The sequence below is a fragment of the Bos grunniens genome, chromosome 17 (genome assembly GCF_055505025.1).
Source record: "Bos grunniens cultivar Pamir isolate PY7600 chromosome 17, Bosgru_T2T1.0, whole genome shotgun sequence".
NCBI lineage: Eukaryota > Metazoa > Chordata > Mammalia > Artiodactyla > Bovidae > Bos > Bos grunniens.
Genome location: NC_141181.1, coordinates 53,114,668 through 53,127,944, shown reverse-complemented (window position 1 = coordinate 53,127,944; position 13,277 = coordinate 53,114,668). Strand labels below are relative to the sequence as shown.

The 13,277-nt window shown below is 40.8% G+C and overlaps 1 protein-coding gene, 1 non-coding gene and 1 pseudogene across 5 annotated transcripts; all 3 read left to right on the top strand.

The window, feature by feature from the left end:
* The first annotated feature begins 1,204 nt into the window (after positions 1-1,204).
* On the top strand, positions 1,205-13,130 carry DENR (density regulated re-initiation and release factor). 3 transcript variants are annotated; one of them, XM_086347469.1, is made up of 8 exons: positions 1,205-1,304; positions 2,105-2,218; positions 5,828-5,847; positions 6,530-6,614; positions 8,486-8,569; positions 11,372-11,488; positions 12,222-12,361; positions 12,469-13,130. In XM_086347469.1, the coding sequence occupies exons 2-8, from the start codon at positions 2,113-2,115 to the stop codon at positions 12,511-12,513; spliced, it is 597 nt and encodes a 198-aa protein (XP_086203595.1). In that variant the 5' UTR covers positions 1,205-1,304; positions 2,105-2,112; the 3' UTR covers positions 12,514-13,130. The 3 variants fall into 3 exon arrangements, with proteins under 3 accessions (XP_086203595.1, XP_086203599.1, XP_086203596.1); XM_086347473.1 differs by having other exon boundaries at positions 1,205-1,317; XM_086347470.1 differs by having other exon boundaries at positions 1,205-1,366.
* LOC147355371 (large ribosomal subunit protein uL16-like) lies at positions 10,003-11,264 on the top strand (annotated as a pseudogene). Its single transcript, XR_015144452.1, has one exon. The product of XR_015144452.1 is annotated as a large ribosomal subunit protein uL16-like (transcript).
* On the top strand, positions 10,278-10,408 carry LOC147355372 (small nucleolar RNA SNORA70). Its single transcript, XR_015144921.1, has one exon. It is a non-coding gene; the product is annotated as a small nucleolar RNA SNORA70 (small nucleolar RNA).
* Positions 13,131-13,277: the final 147 nt, after the last annotated feature.

Here is a 13,277-nt window from a genome sequence, read left to right as displayed (position 1 = left end):
AGGAAACTCAGGATGGGAAAACACAGGATATTGGCCCCAGGTAGCTGAGGTGTATATTAAAGGAAAGATTTCAGTAAGTCCAGACTACTGCCAGAGAAGGCAATGGCACCCCACTCCAGTACTCTTGCCTGGAAAATCCATGGACAGAGGAGCCTGGTAGGCTGCAGTCCATGGTGCCACTGAGGGTCAGACACGACTGAGCGATTTCACTTTCACTTTTCACTTTCATTCACTGGAGAAGGAAATGGCAACCCACTCCAGTATTCTTGCCTGGAGAATCCCAGGGACAGGGAAGCCTGGTGGGCTTCCGTCTCTGGGGTCGCACAGAGTCGGACACGACTGAAGCGACTTAGCAGCAGCAGACTACTGCATCTGCTCATACACAGAAAAATCACTTAATTTCTTTACTTGACATACCTGATTTTCTTTAATTAACAATAATCTTTTGATTTTCAGACTACCTGCTCCTTGCTGCAAAATGCCTATATATCCTGGCTTCTGCCCTCCCCAGAACAGTTCTCTCAGGGTTAACTTGAGATGCTGCCTCCTAGGCTTGAAGCCCTAAAATTCCAGCCAAGTAAAACCTAACTCTCAATCTTGAGGTTGTGAATAATTTTTTAGTCTACAGTGACGTGGGAGAGTTTAATTCCAATTTAAAACACATATAAGGATCAGTAAACACCAGGAAGCTGTGAAAATAGTTGTTAGGTTGGTGAGATTGCAGGGCAATGAGAAAAATGGAATAGCATTGACACTGTCTTTTTAAAAAGAATTCCGCCAATATAGGGTAGGGTGTTGAAATTAAACCAAACGCCTTTTCCAGTTGCAATCTCCCCGCGGAGGAATGACATCCAATAGGCTGGACGTCAGTCAGGACTGAAGGATGCACTCCAGACCCCAGGGCCACGGCCACGTCCCCGCCTCAGCAGTAAGCAGGAAGGAGTAAGCAGTAAGCAGTCTTCGCTTTCCAAAGAGCGCCCCCTTCCGCGCCGCGACCGCGGACCACCCACCCTCTCCCACAGGTAACGAGCACCGCCTACTGGCTGTCAGCCTCTAGGCTGCTTGGCCCCGCCCCTGAGCGAAATGCGCATGCTCTCCAATTCCTCCCCGCCCCAGCCTTCAGGCTTCTCGCGACAGCCGCCCGGCGGCCACTGAATCTCGCGATAAAGGCTTATTGTCTCGCGGGACCGCCGCTGGTAGACGCGCTCTCGGGCGGCTCTGGCTGGGGAAGAGGAATCGCATGTGTCGCTTCAGCTGGCGGTAGTGGCGGGAGCGGAGGCGGCGGAGGCTGTGCGACCGCCTGGGTAATAACCCCTCGTGCCTCTCCCGCATCGGAGAAGCTTGTAGAGAGCGTGGGGAAGCTGAGGTGCTGTCCGGCGGAAGGGGGCCGGGCCGGGCGTCTTCACACCCCCGCCCACATGGGCCGCTCTGGTGTCCCCGGGGTTGCCCCCTTCGCTTCAGGTCGCGCCCTCACACCTGACCGCTCTTGTCGCCTTAGTCCGCTTACATTCTGCTCCTTTCTGGTCCTTTCGCCCGTATTCTATCTCCTCAGACTCTGGTCTCCCCGCCCTCTCTCACTTCCATCCCCTCTCCCGACTCTAAAGCGTCCCTTTCTTGGCATCCAGCCGCCCCCACACCCGGCACTCTGGGCGCCTCCGGCGACCCACCTCTTCTTCACCCCCTCTTCGTAGGTTTTTCCAGCCTCTTCAGCTGCTTCTTGGCCTTTCTCTGTTGTTGTACTTTGCATCCCTTCCGAATCACCCCCAAACCTTTTGCCTTGTCTCCACCGAGGTCACTATCCCCATCCTTTTTTTCCCGTTGCTGCTTCTTCCACCGGTGCCCCCCGCCCCCCTCCGCTGCGTTGTCATGGTCCATTTGCTATGAATCTCAGTGTTGTCGCTCGCTTTCCTGTAGACCTGGAAAATGGTGTGCCCAGAATTACTCATATTTTATGAATCCAGCTTCTTACCTTTCATTCAGCAGAGAATTAAAACAGATTTGGGGTGGGGGGATTTCTAGTGGAAGACAAGGCTACACCTGAACAGTGTTTCTCTCAGGGCCTTGGTCCCAAATAGTAAAGCTGTGTTACTTTCTTTTCTGACAGGTTTTGAAATGGCTGCTGACATTTCTGAATCAGGTGGGCATGATTGCAGAGGAGACCAGAGGAGCAACACCAAGTTAGATGCAGATTACCCACTTCGAGTCCTTTACTGTGGAGGTAAGTGTTGGAAGGCAGAAAATGGCTTTCACTCACCGTATTTTTATACGTTATGATCAGTGGCTTCACATTTGGTCCAAGTAATTTTTTCATCTTTGTCATTTGGTGAATCTTTACTTGGGAATTGGGGAAGAGGAGGCATGGATGAACACATTTTCCCAACCTGTGGGATGTGGGTCTTGCTACTTGGCCTGGAGAAATTTTCAGTCCACTTGGAATAGACATGTGTAAATAGATTATTCCAGCCCAAAGTAACTTTCCAGTCTGGCTGTTAAAATTGGGCTTCTTGTAAGATAATTGACTCTTAAGGGATGACTGGATGAGGGAGTGGGAAAGTGCATCCTAGATCAAGTGAATAGTTGTGTAAGGAAAGCTTGTCTGTGGAGAAATAAGCAGTTTTGTATGAGTATAGTGTGTAGTGTAGAAATAGTGTAATAATAAGTGGAAGATGATGAGGCTGGAATGATGGGCAGTAGGACAGTTGTGGGAAAGTGTCCTTGGTCTGATTAATAAAATGTGGATCAGGGTTTTTTTTCCCTTTGATTGTGTTTCCTCATTTGCAATTCAGAAATATTTGTTAATTGGAAATAACTAATTTTCCTAGCATCTTGGAAAGGTTCAGAAAAATTTGAAGACATACGACAGTAAAGTAAAGGGCAAGTAAATATTATCTTTTTTAGTAAATATTTTTGGCTACTTACTATGTGCCTAACTGTTTTGTGTGCTGGAAACTGAATAATGAATAAGTTAGGAGAAGTCATTGTTCTTGTGGACCTTACCTTCTGTGAATGTAATAGAGATTTCTTCTGGAATTTACTATAAAAGGAGAGGTGTTGTCACTGAGTTGAAAAACTGTATCAACTCATCATTTATTTACTATCTTTGATTAAGAAAATAAAATGAGTATAAAATATCCCAGAGAGTAGGCACGGGAACTTTATGTAAGGTTGACTTTGGCATCATGGACCAGGGTTTGCATCCTTACCTTGGGCATTACCAGCTGCTCCTGCTTTATTCTAGCTCTGTGACCTTGGGCAAGTTACCTGATTTCACTAAGGGTTAGAGATCTGTTTCTTAAGGTCTGTAAAATAAAGATGGTGATTACATCTGAAGTCAGATAATTCCTATAAAGCTGGTTCAGCAATGAATTCAAGAACATGATACAGTAAGTGCTCTTATTAAAAAAGTATACTGGTTTAGTTTATTCATCCTTGCTTGTCAGATGTAGTTACGAGTTACTGTTCTTTGTATCCTAATTCATTGAATCTAAGTCTCCATATGTTATAAGAGGCACCATTATTTTACGTTCCACTGAGAAAGAAAAATTTGTTAAGATTGACATGCCATAATTATGGGATACATCCCTATAAAAGTGAAAAGAAGAAAGAATTAATGAAATACAGTATGTGAAAGCTATCCTCTTCAATTGCTTATGTCACTCCAGAGATGGCTTTGAATAACCACACTAAGTATGCATCTAACCCAGTGATATTTCACCAGTAGTCACCAGAGGTCCCTAACCTTTTTGAGAAAGGTTTATTTTTATTTCCCTAGTTTGTATTGATACTCCAGGCACTAGGATGGAGACAAGATTACCTTTTCATCAAGGAGTTTAAGGTCTGGTTGTAGGAGAAGGACTTAGGTAATATTCAATGCTAAATTAAAAAGACCAGAGCTATGAATTAGGATTTTAGGAAAAGGAGGGATCTTTGTTCGAAGGGAAGCTTGGAAAGTGAAGTGAGAAACCTTACGTAATAGGTAGAATTTGCAAGGAAAGGTGGAGGAATTCACAAAAACAGTATGGGGGCAAGGTTTAATGTGGTATTTTAGGGTAGGGGGGAAAAAAGGAGCTAATTGGTGCAGAATGCTGGTTGAAATATAGTGAGAAACAAGGGTATGTGGATGGGGTCATTTCCAGGGAGACATTTGTCTGCAGGACTGAGACTTCAGAATCTGAAGTCAGTCTGAGTTTGAATCCTGGTTTAGCCAGGATTGGCCAAGCCAGGCCAGTGACCTTGACCAGTTCCTCATCCAGAAAATGGATAACAGAGCCTACCTCAGCAGGCTGTTGAAAAGAATAAATAAAATAATGCTTCCAAAGGCCCCATCTCCTAATAGCACCACATTGTGAATTTTGAGGGGACACAAACATGAAGGCCATAGCAGAAGGTTTCATGGATGATGGACTTTGTTCTTCGTATCTCATCAGCAGGTACATAAGGTCAGGTTGTTAGTGATGTAAAGCTGGTGACTGCTCATTATTTTCATTGAAGAGCTATAGTTTACAAATAGTAAATCATCTGTGGAGGAAAATTGACTCAAATAATATGGAACTTGGAAGATTTGTCCAACTTTTTTCATCATATTAGAATTTTGCTGAACTGAATATTATTTGAAATGGTGTACAAAGTTTTATGGTTTTAGGGTTTGCAGTAATGGTATTTAACCTGTAATTATATCCTGAAAGTGTGGCTGAATATCTGTTCCTACTAGTGATTGAACTTGAACTGTGAAGATCAGAGAGCTCTAGTTAAGCAGACAGAGCTTTAGTAGGAAACTCTAAACTGAAATAGATGGTGCGTTTTATCGAATAGTTTCTGCCACATTACCACCTTTGTCATTGGATGAGCTATTTAACCTATTTCAGGGCTTCATCTATAAAAGACCGATAATGGGCTGGTACACTGCTGCATTGCCTTGATAGGTTCTGTGGTTTAATTAAGTAAACGAGCATGAGCTTCAGAAACAGACCAGGGTTCAAATCTTGTTCTAACCAGATGCAAACGAATTACTTGTTCTAAGTCTCATTTTTGTCAATCATAATAAACATGGTAATTCTTACTTATCGGGTTGTGATGATGAAACATGTGCCCAGTAGATGGTAATTGCTGTTACTAGTAATGGTGTACCACCCGTCCTCTCCCTCACAAGCCTCAAGGTGTTGGGCCCACTGTACCAGTCCATTCCTCACCTTAAAAATTAAGCAGTTGACCCAGTAATAGAGTCATAGTTAAAATTGAGAAACTTTGAGTCTTTTTTAATCCCTTAGCCTTTGCAGGCTTCTAGTGACAAGACTGAACCAACCTGTCTTTGAAGGAAGGAAATTCAGTTTCATGATCTTGTATAGCATAACATGAAAAGGAGAGGAAAACTGTATTGCAAAGAAATGGTAGCAGAAGTGCTACTGAAGTCTGTAAATGTGTTCGTATGAACGAAAATTAGCGGCTGTTTTAGTGAAGTTATCAAAAGAAATAACCAGCTCCATTTAAGCTTTGTTGCATGGGTAATTGTTCCCATCCTAGCTTAGTTTCCAACCCATTGAAGTGGTTGTGGTAAAACCGTAAGACATGCCAGATAGTATAGTTTGATGTTTTAGCAGCTGAAGGAGACATTGTTCTTTAGATCAAAAAAAGAAATCAAGATAGTATCTCTATTAACCATGTGGCATTAACCTCAAAAAAAGCACATGATGGGGGTAGTATTTGAAAAGTGGTATAGACAAGTTATAGGGAAAAATAGAAATGAAGCATTTTGTCAAATTAAAAATAAGTCCTGTGTGTGTGTACTTATTTATTTATATTTTCAAATCTTTTCTCTCCATCTCCCCAGTCTGTTCATTACCAACAGAGGTAAGTTCTTTTCAAATTCTTTTTTTCTTTTTTAACTTGAGGTCACTGATTTTATAGCTAGCTTGGGAACTTCATTTTGTTATTTTTCATTTTCTGTCATTTGCTGGCAGAGTTTCAACCTTTTATAGAGAACTTCGGTTTAGAATGATTTTATGGTCCTACAGATTGTTTTTTTTAGACTTTGAGTCATATGTGTGCATCTTTTGCACTTGGCTATACATAGTTTGGATTTTTGCACAGAACTCATGGTCAGCCAATAAAACAAGAGTAACCTTAAAGTCAAAGTTTAACATCCAAACAGAGAAGAGAAAGCATAAATTATGTGTAAGGCTTTCTGTTGATAAGCTTCTAAGTCAGGCTCTGTGGGCAGATCATACAAATGAGACGCCTATATGCCCGAAGCAAGAAATGCTTGTGGTTATTTTTGTCTGTTTCCTCCTTTTTCTAATTGCCCTTCTGTTTGTTGGAGAGGAAATAAATTGCTACAGTGAGGAGGTGTGTTTTAATTTTTAATTTCTTATGGGACATTTCCTGATTGAATACAGATTTTCTGTGGATGAGACATTAGGTGGGAGTAGTTGATTTTATCATTCTATAAATAGCAGGCACAGGGAATGATTTTTTAATGAAAATGATTAAAAATATACTGTTGTGACTCAGTTTGTTCTTTTCCCCCCTCCAGTACTGTGAATATATGCCTGATGTTGCTAAATGTAGACAATGGTTAGAGAAGAATTTTCCAAATGAGTTTGCAAAACTTACTGTAGGTATGAACATTTTTTTTTCTTTCATAAAAGCCTGTACACCTGAAACAGATGCATGTAGGGCATTATTTTAAAGATAAAAAAGTCCTCTAGTAGGAACAGAATTGTATCACTCTATATATCTATGTCTATTGACTTTAAAACTGTTTTAAGGTCTTCGGTTAATTAAGATTTCTTACATAAAATCGCGGACCACTTCATGAGTCTAATCTGGATAGGATAGGTCAAAATATCAACTTTCTAATATAATGAAGAGTAAATGATTTAGGGACATATATTTTCACTCATTCGCTTAACAAATTATTTCTTGTATGCCTGCTATATGCTACACACTCTTAGATGCTGAGAATAAAGCAGTAAACAAAAGACCTGTTCTTTGGAAATTATAGGGGGAGAGACAAAATAAGTAAAACAAGACAAATGAAATAAATACATTAAATTATGATAATCAGGGAATAGAAAGATAAGAATTTTGGGGTAGAGAATTTGAAATCTTGAAAGATAAAAGATGGCATTTGAACAAAGACCTAAAATAAGTGAGGGAGAGAGTTCTTTGAATATCTGGGTGAAGAATTTTCCAGGCAGATAGCACACCCACTTAGTACATACAGCATATTTAGAAAACAACAAGGAGGCCTTTGGTTTTTTGTGTTTTTTTGGTGGGAGGGTGGTCAGGGGCAGGTAGGAGATGAAGTCAGAGAAGTAACAAAGGACTATGTCTTAAAGAGCGAGTCTCGGCTTTTCTGAGTGAGATGAGAAGCCTTTGGAGCAGTTTGGGCAGAAGAGTGATGATAAGGTGTGACTTTTGTTTCAACAGCATCTTTGGCTGCTATGTTGAAAATAGACTAAAGAGAGACTTCCCTGGTGGTCCAGTGGTTAAGACTGGGCTTCCAGAGCAGGGATGTAGGGGACTCGGATTCAATCCCTGGTCAAAGAACTAAGATCCCACATGCTGCGTGGCATGGCTAAAAAAAAAAAAGACTGAAGAGAGGCATAGGCAGCAAAGCAGGGAGATCAAGTAGGTGGCTCTTGTAGTGATTGGGTCAGGAGGATGACCACCTAGTCCAGGATGGTAGCAGTGGGGTGGTGAGAAGTGGTCAGATTCTGGACATGTTTTGAAGGTAGAGCTGACAGGGTCTCCTGATGTGTTGCATGTGGGATGTGAGGAAAAGCCACAGAGCCAGCTGGACTTCTGACCAAAGCAACTAGAATGGAGTTGCTGTAGCCAAAGGTAAGGAAAACTGCAGAAGGACAGATTTCCTCAATTAGCAAATTGATAGCTTTTCGTACAACACTGGTAAAAATGAAGGCAGTAGCAGAAGAAGGGAAACCCTGGGCCAGAAACAGGGCTATCGAAGTGTACCCAATGTTACCCTGCTATTTGCTGCTTTGATTTTCAGATAGTTTTCCATGAGGCACAACCCCTGAGACAACATGGTCCATCTGTGATTGGATAAGCACCCTCAAATCTGTTGTAACAGTCAGTCTACCTGGTGGGCCCTGACTTGCCTAGGACGTATATTCATATTCAGGACCAGGCTTTCTGTTAAGAGAATCAGTATGCTTGATGCTAAACACTCCTGTGGAGTCTTAAGGGTTTTATGCTACTTTAATGTGGCTTATGTCACCATACACTTAAACCATAATGACTTCAGAATCAGGCCTGATAGGAGTCCAGGAATACAATCATTGACTTTATAAATGTTACACTCATTTGTTGGTAAAATACCTTATTTGTCTGTAAAGGTATTATCCTTCAATTAAAAAATAAATAAAAAAATACCTTATTTGTGTATGAGGTTTCTCAGGGGTAATTTCTTAATGTTAGCATGAAGTGATGTCAGTGCTTATAAGGGTTTTGTTTTTACATCTAGAAAATTCACCCAAACAAGAAGCTGGAATTAGTGAGGGTCAAGGAACAGCAGGGGAAGAGGAAGAGAAGAAAAAACAAAAGAGAGGTGAGGCATGATTTGACTTATACAAACATACTGCTAGAAGAGGGCTGCCCAGAAAGCTCAGAATCTGCCTGCCGACGCAGGGGATGTGGGGTCAATCCCTGGGTCGAGAAGATCCCCTTGAGAAGGAAATTGCAACCCATCCCAGTATTCTTGCCTGGGAAATCCATGGACAGAAGAGCCTGGCGGGCTACAGTCCGTGGGGTTGCAAAAGAGTTGGACACGACTTAGCAACTATACAACAACAACCACTAGAAGAAATAAGAAATGAAAGCATTCCCAAACTGAGTAACATCTTCCTGTTACTGCCTTCTATGTGAATACCATACAGAGGGGTACAGGATCGTTCTCAGGATGACTGGGTTTCCTATGATTTGGTCTCTATCAGTAAATTGGACCCAAGGAAACATGCTTCATTTGCCATGTATATACATAAAAAAAGCCAGCCGGCTTGTTTATGACTTAAAAACTTTGTTACCTTATAAAAATATCTTATGTATTCTATTTAATTAGAGTGAGGACATTTATAAAAGATTTTGTTCTCTCCTTATTACTGGCAGCTCAGTTGAATTTTTCTTTTCACAACTGATGAATATACTTGTCTACCTCTCCTCCTTCTAAAATGAATTTCTCGTGCCTTGTATCCTATCCCTGCCTGTTTCTTCTTCCTGAATTAATTCTCCGATGACTAAAATCAGCTTATAAATATTTTCTAGGACTTCTCATTAAAACAAAAAACATTCCCCCAAGAACTCGTGTCTCTCTTTGCCATATTCTCCTTCCCATTCCCTTCTTAGCTAGACTTCTTGCTAAGACTAGACTCAGCTATCCTCCTTTCAGTTCAGTCATTGAGCCTTCACTCCTCAGTCCATCCTTACTTGACATTGATGCCATTGAAACTCCTCTGACAAGGGTCACAAATGGCTGGGTGGTTGCTCAGTGGTGAGAGAGCGTCTGAATACTCCTTTCTGAAGTGTTGTGCTTGCTCCCTCATTCTGCTTGCCTTTCTCCTCAGGCTTCTGTGCAGACTTCTCCCTTCTGTCCCTTTAAAAAATGGTGTTTCCCAGGACTCTGTGCACTTACTTTCTCATTCTGCATATCCTCCCTGGATGATTCTTCTGCATCCTTAACTTTTGCCCCCACTCTGCACTTAGAACTCCCAAATCTAGTCCTGGATCATGTCTCTAGACTAGAAATGGGCATAGTCCCATAGGCACTTCAAACACAGCACTTCACTTAAGTCCCGAATCTGCATCTTTTGTTTTGTTCACTTTGATTAACGACAGCACAGTTTATCCAATCATTTGAGCCAAAAACTTGAGACCCATCTTGGCTTCTTTCTTTTTGCCCCTTTCAATCCGTTCTGAATTCTGTGATTTCGTCTCCTTCCTCTGTTTATTCTGTACCTAGTGTCCATAGCTGTTGCTACTGCTTTATTTAGATTTTGATTAATTTCTGCCTGAACTAATGTAGAAGCCTCCTCAGTGGCCGGCCTCTCATTGCTCTTCACAGGCCCACCCTCTACACGGTATGATGATCTTGACAGACCATAAATCAATGGTTTCACTCCTGCATAGTCACTTGTTTGCTGGGTTCTTTTCTTTGCAATATAACAGAGCTTGACGTACTAGTTCTTAAATGACTGGTATATAATCTTTGCCTATCTGGCTTTCTTTCCTACATATCATAAGCTTCCTTCAGACAAGTGTATTTGCAGCCAATTAAGCCAACCATGCTCTTTTCCCCATGGGGGCTCAGTGTGCAATGGTTGTGAACAGTACACTACCTCCTCTGTAGTGTATTCAGCTTGTGGCCCATATGAGTCGCCCTAAGGAGACAGCCCTTTCCAGTGGACACTCGCATCCGCCCTAAGGAGACCAATTGCCTATGGGACCACCCCAGTTTAGGCTCCAGACAGGTATGTGAAGTGCCTTTGGAAAGCCCCAGGACACAGTGGCCAGGGTCCACATTGGTCAAGTTGCTATGTCCATCCATACCAAGCTGCAGAATACGGAGCATGTGATTGAAGCACTCTGTAGGGCTAAGCTCAAGTTCCCTGGATGCCAGATGATCCACATCACCAAGAATTGGGGATTTACTAAGTTTAATGTGGATGAGTTTGAAAACATGGAGGCAGAAAAGTGGCTTGTCCCAGATGGTTGTGGGGTCGAGTACAACCCTAACCGTGGCCCCCTGGACAAGTGGCGGGCCCTGCACTCAAGGGAGCCTTGGCACTGTCTTTTCCTTACTAGGCCAACCAATAAATCCTACTTTCCTGTTACACACACCAAAAGACAAAGCGTAGTTCTCAATTACAGCATCCTTTCTTGTCTGTTTCCTTTTTTATATCTCCACCAGCCCTTCTCCCTTCAAATGGACTTATTCTGCAGGCACTTAGATGCCACTTTCTCTGGGAAACTTTTTCTGTCCTCTGGAAGTAGAGTAGCCATTCCTCTGCAGAGCTTATGGTAGTGCTGTGTTCATGGATCCTATTTCAGTATATACCAGATTGCTGTAATTTAACCTGTTCTCTCCTTGCCCTGGACTGAGAGCCTCTGGAGGACAGGGACTGTGTTTTTGTTCTCTTCGTCTTTGTGTCCTCAGCCCTTAGTGCAGTGCACAGCACATACTACTTACTATGTATTGACTGAATGAATGCTCATGCATGTGTTTATGAATTTTGTATTAGAAAAAGAAACTTTAGAAATGAATATTTTATACCTTTTGAAAATCAGTATATTTAAAGATAGTATTCTCTATTTATTATAAAACAACTAATCCTGAACTGTTTCTTAATAAATAAAGGTGGAAGGGGTCAAATAAAACAGAAAAAGAAAACTGTACCACAAAAGGTTACGATAGCCAAAATTCCCAGAGCAAAGAAGAAATATGTAACAAGAGTGTGTGGCCTTGCAACTTTTGGTGAGTTCAAGCTTAAGTATGTTTAAAATTTGTGAATTTTATTCATTAATTCATTTCATTCTCTCTTTTTAATCTATTATCATGAAAATTTTACAGTTCTGTTTTTTGCTAAGAAGGATACAAAATGAGATTTTGGACTTCTAACTATAGTCAAATTTAAAATTTTAAAAATCTTTTGCAGAGGTGACTGGTTTGACTTTTTCCATTCCAGAATTTCTGCTTGTGCACATGTTATCTAGAATGAGGGCTGGACAGGTTTCCCTGAGCAGGTCTACCAGCACTGCTCCACTTTGCCTCCCAGTCTCAGTAGCCAAACAGTTGGAAAATGACCTGTCCCCTCTGGATGACAGTAGCAGGGGAGGGAAGGTGGTTAGTGGTGGAGTGTCTTCCTTTGTAAAAAGGGATAACCACAAGAACTTCATTTACTTGGAAGTGTATATGTAATGTTGGAATTCATGTGTTCCTGGATTTTCTTTGGTCTTACTATATGAATCAGGAATAGTATGGATGATCTTATATTTATGTACTGAGGCTTTATCTGATCTTAAAAATATTACATTGTTCAGATGACTGCCTATGGGTAGTTTGTAATTACTGTTCTGAAAGGAACATGAAACCCATTAATATGATCTGTTTTATGAATTTAAAATGCAGGTTACATTTCAAAATGGAAAAATATCTTTGACATATGATTCCAATTATAGTCTCACTGTTTCTTTTTTTAAAATAACAGAAATTGATCTTAAAGAAGCACAAAGATTTTTTGCTCAGAAATTCTCCTGTGGTGCCTCAGTAACAGGGGAGGATGAAATCATCATTCAGGGAGACTTTACAGATGATATTATTGATGTCATTCAGGAAAAATGGCCAGAGGTAAGTATTTGGAACCTGCGCATCTATAGAAGTAAGTTACTAAAGCCGTTGCTTCCATGTTAGTTGCTAAGCACAGCTCATGAAATGTAATTATTTGTGTTTTATAGGTGGATGATGATAGCATTGAAGATCTTGGAGAAGTGAAGAAGTGATTTTGAAAATGTGTCTGTATTTAATGATCTGAACTGATTGTTGATGTGGCCAAAGGGAGAGAGGCCTTTTAAAAATATATATATTTATCCTACAGTAAAACTGTAGCCTACCCCTCGCCCTTTGAATTGTCACTGTTCTGTATGAGGCTGCTTGTTTTTGGGTGTTGTTTTTTTTTTTTTTAATTGCCAAAGTCTAATAAATAGGAGAGACTGTCATGCTTATGCATGAGATAGAATTTAGTCAAATAAAAAATTTTGGTCGTTTGGTACTGACTTTTCTCTTTCTTTTTAACTTTATTTTTGGAAAAACTAGATTTTCTGTGGAAAGCTTTTCTGTTGATTATTTTAAAATAATCACAATTTAATCAAAAATGATTTTTTTTTATCTGAGTGATATTTTAAAGATTTGAATTTGGCTTCATCACCAGTAATAACTCTCCTTGCTTATTTGGTGTGGTAGTTTTGAGATGCTTGAGTATCTCATGGATCTATGGTTGAATTTGCTTCATGGTCACCAACCAAGTTCACTTTGTGGGCATATTAACATATTGTTGGTAACAGTTGTTTAAGCTGTTGTGGAGATTATTTGGTAAAGTATATTAAAAGCCTTAAAACCATCTGCACTGTTTGACCCACTTCTTTGGCATTATCCTAAAGATATAATGTCTTGCTTAAAACTATGGATGACGGTGTTCATCACAGTGCTACTCATAATATTTAAAAAATTGCAAATGATTATAAATGCACAGTTGGGAAATGGTTAA

Excerpts from the sequence above, each read along its gene's own strand:
- DENR (XM_086347469.1), top strand. The coding sequence starts at position 2,113 with ATGGCTGCTGACATTTCTGAATCAGGTGGGCATGATTGCAGAGGAGAC. Across the intron at positions 2,219-5,827 it reads TCGAGTCCTTTACTGTGGAG|TCTGTTCATTACCAACAGAG; the intron begins GTAAGTGTTGGA and ends CCATCTCCCCAG. Across the intron at positions 5,848-6,529 it reads TCTGTTCATTACCAACAGAG|TACTGTGAATATATGCCTGA; the intron begins GTAAGTTCTTTT and ends TCCCCCCTCCAG.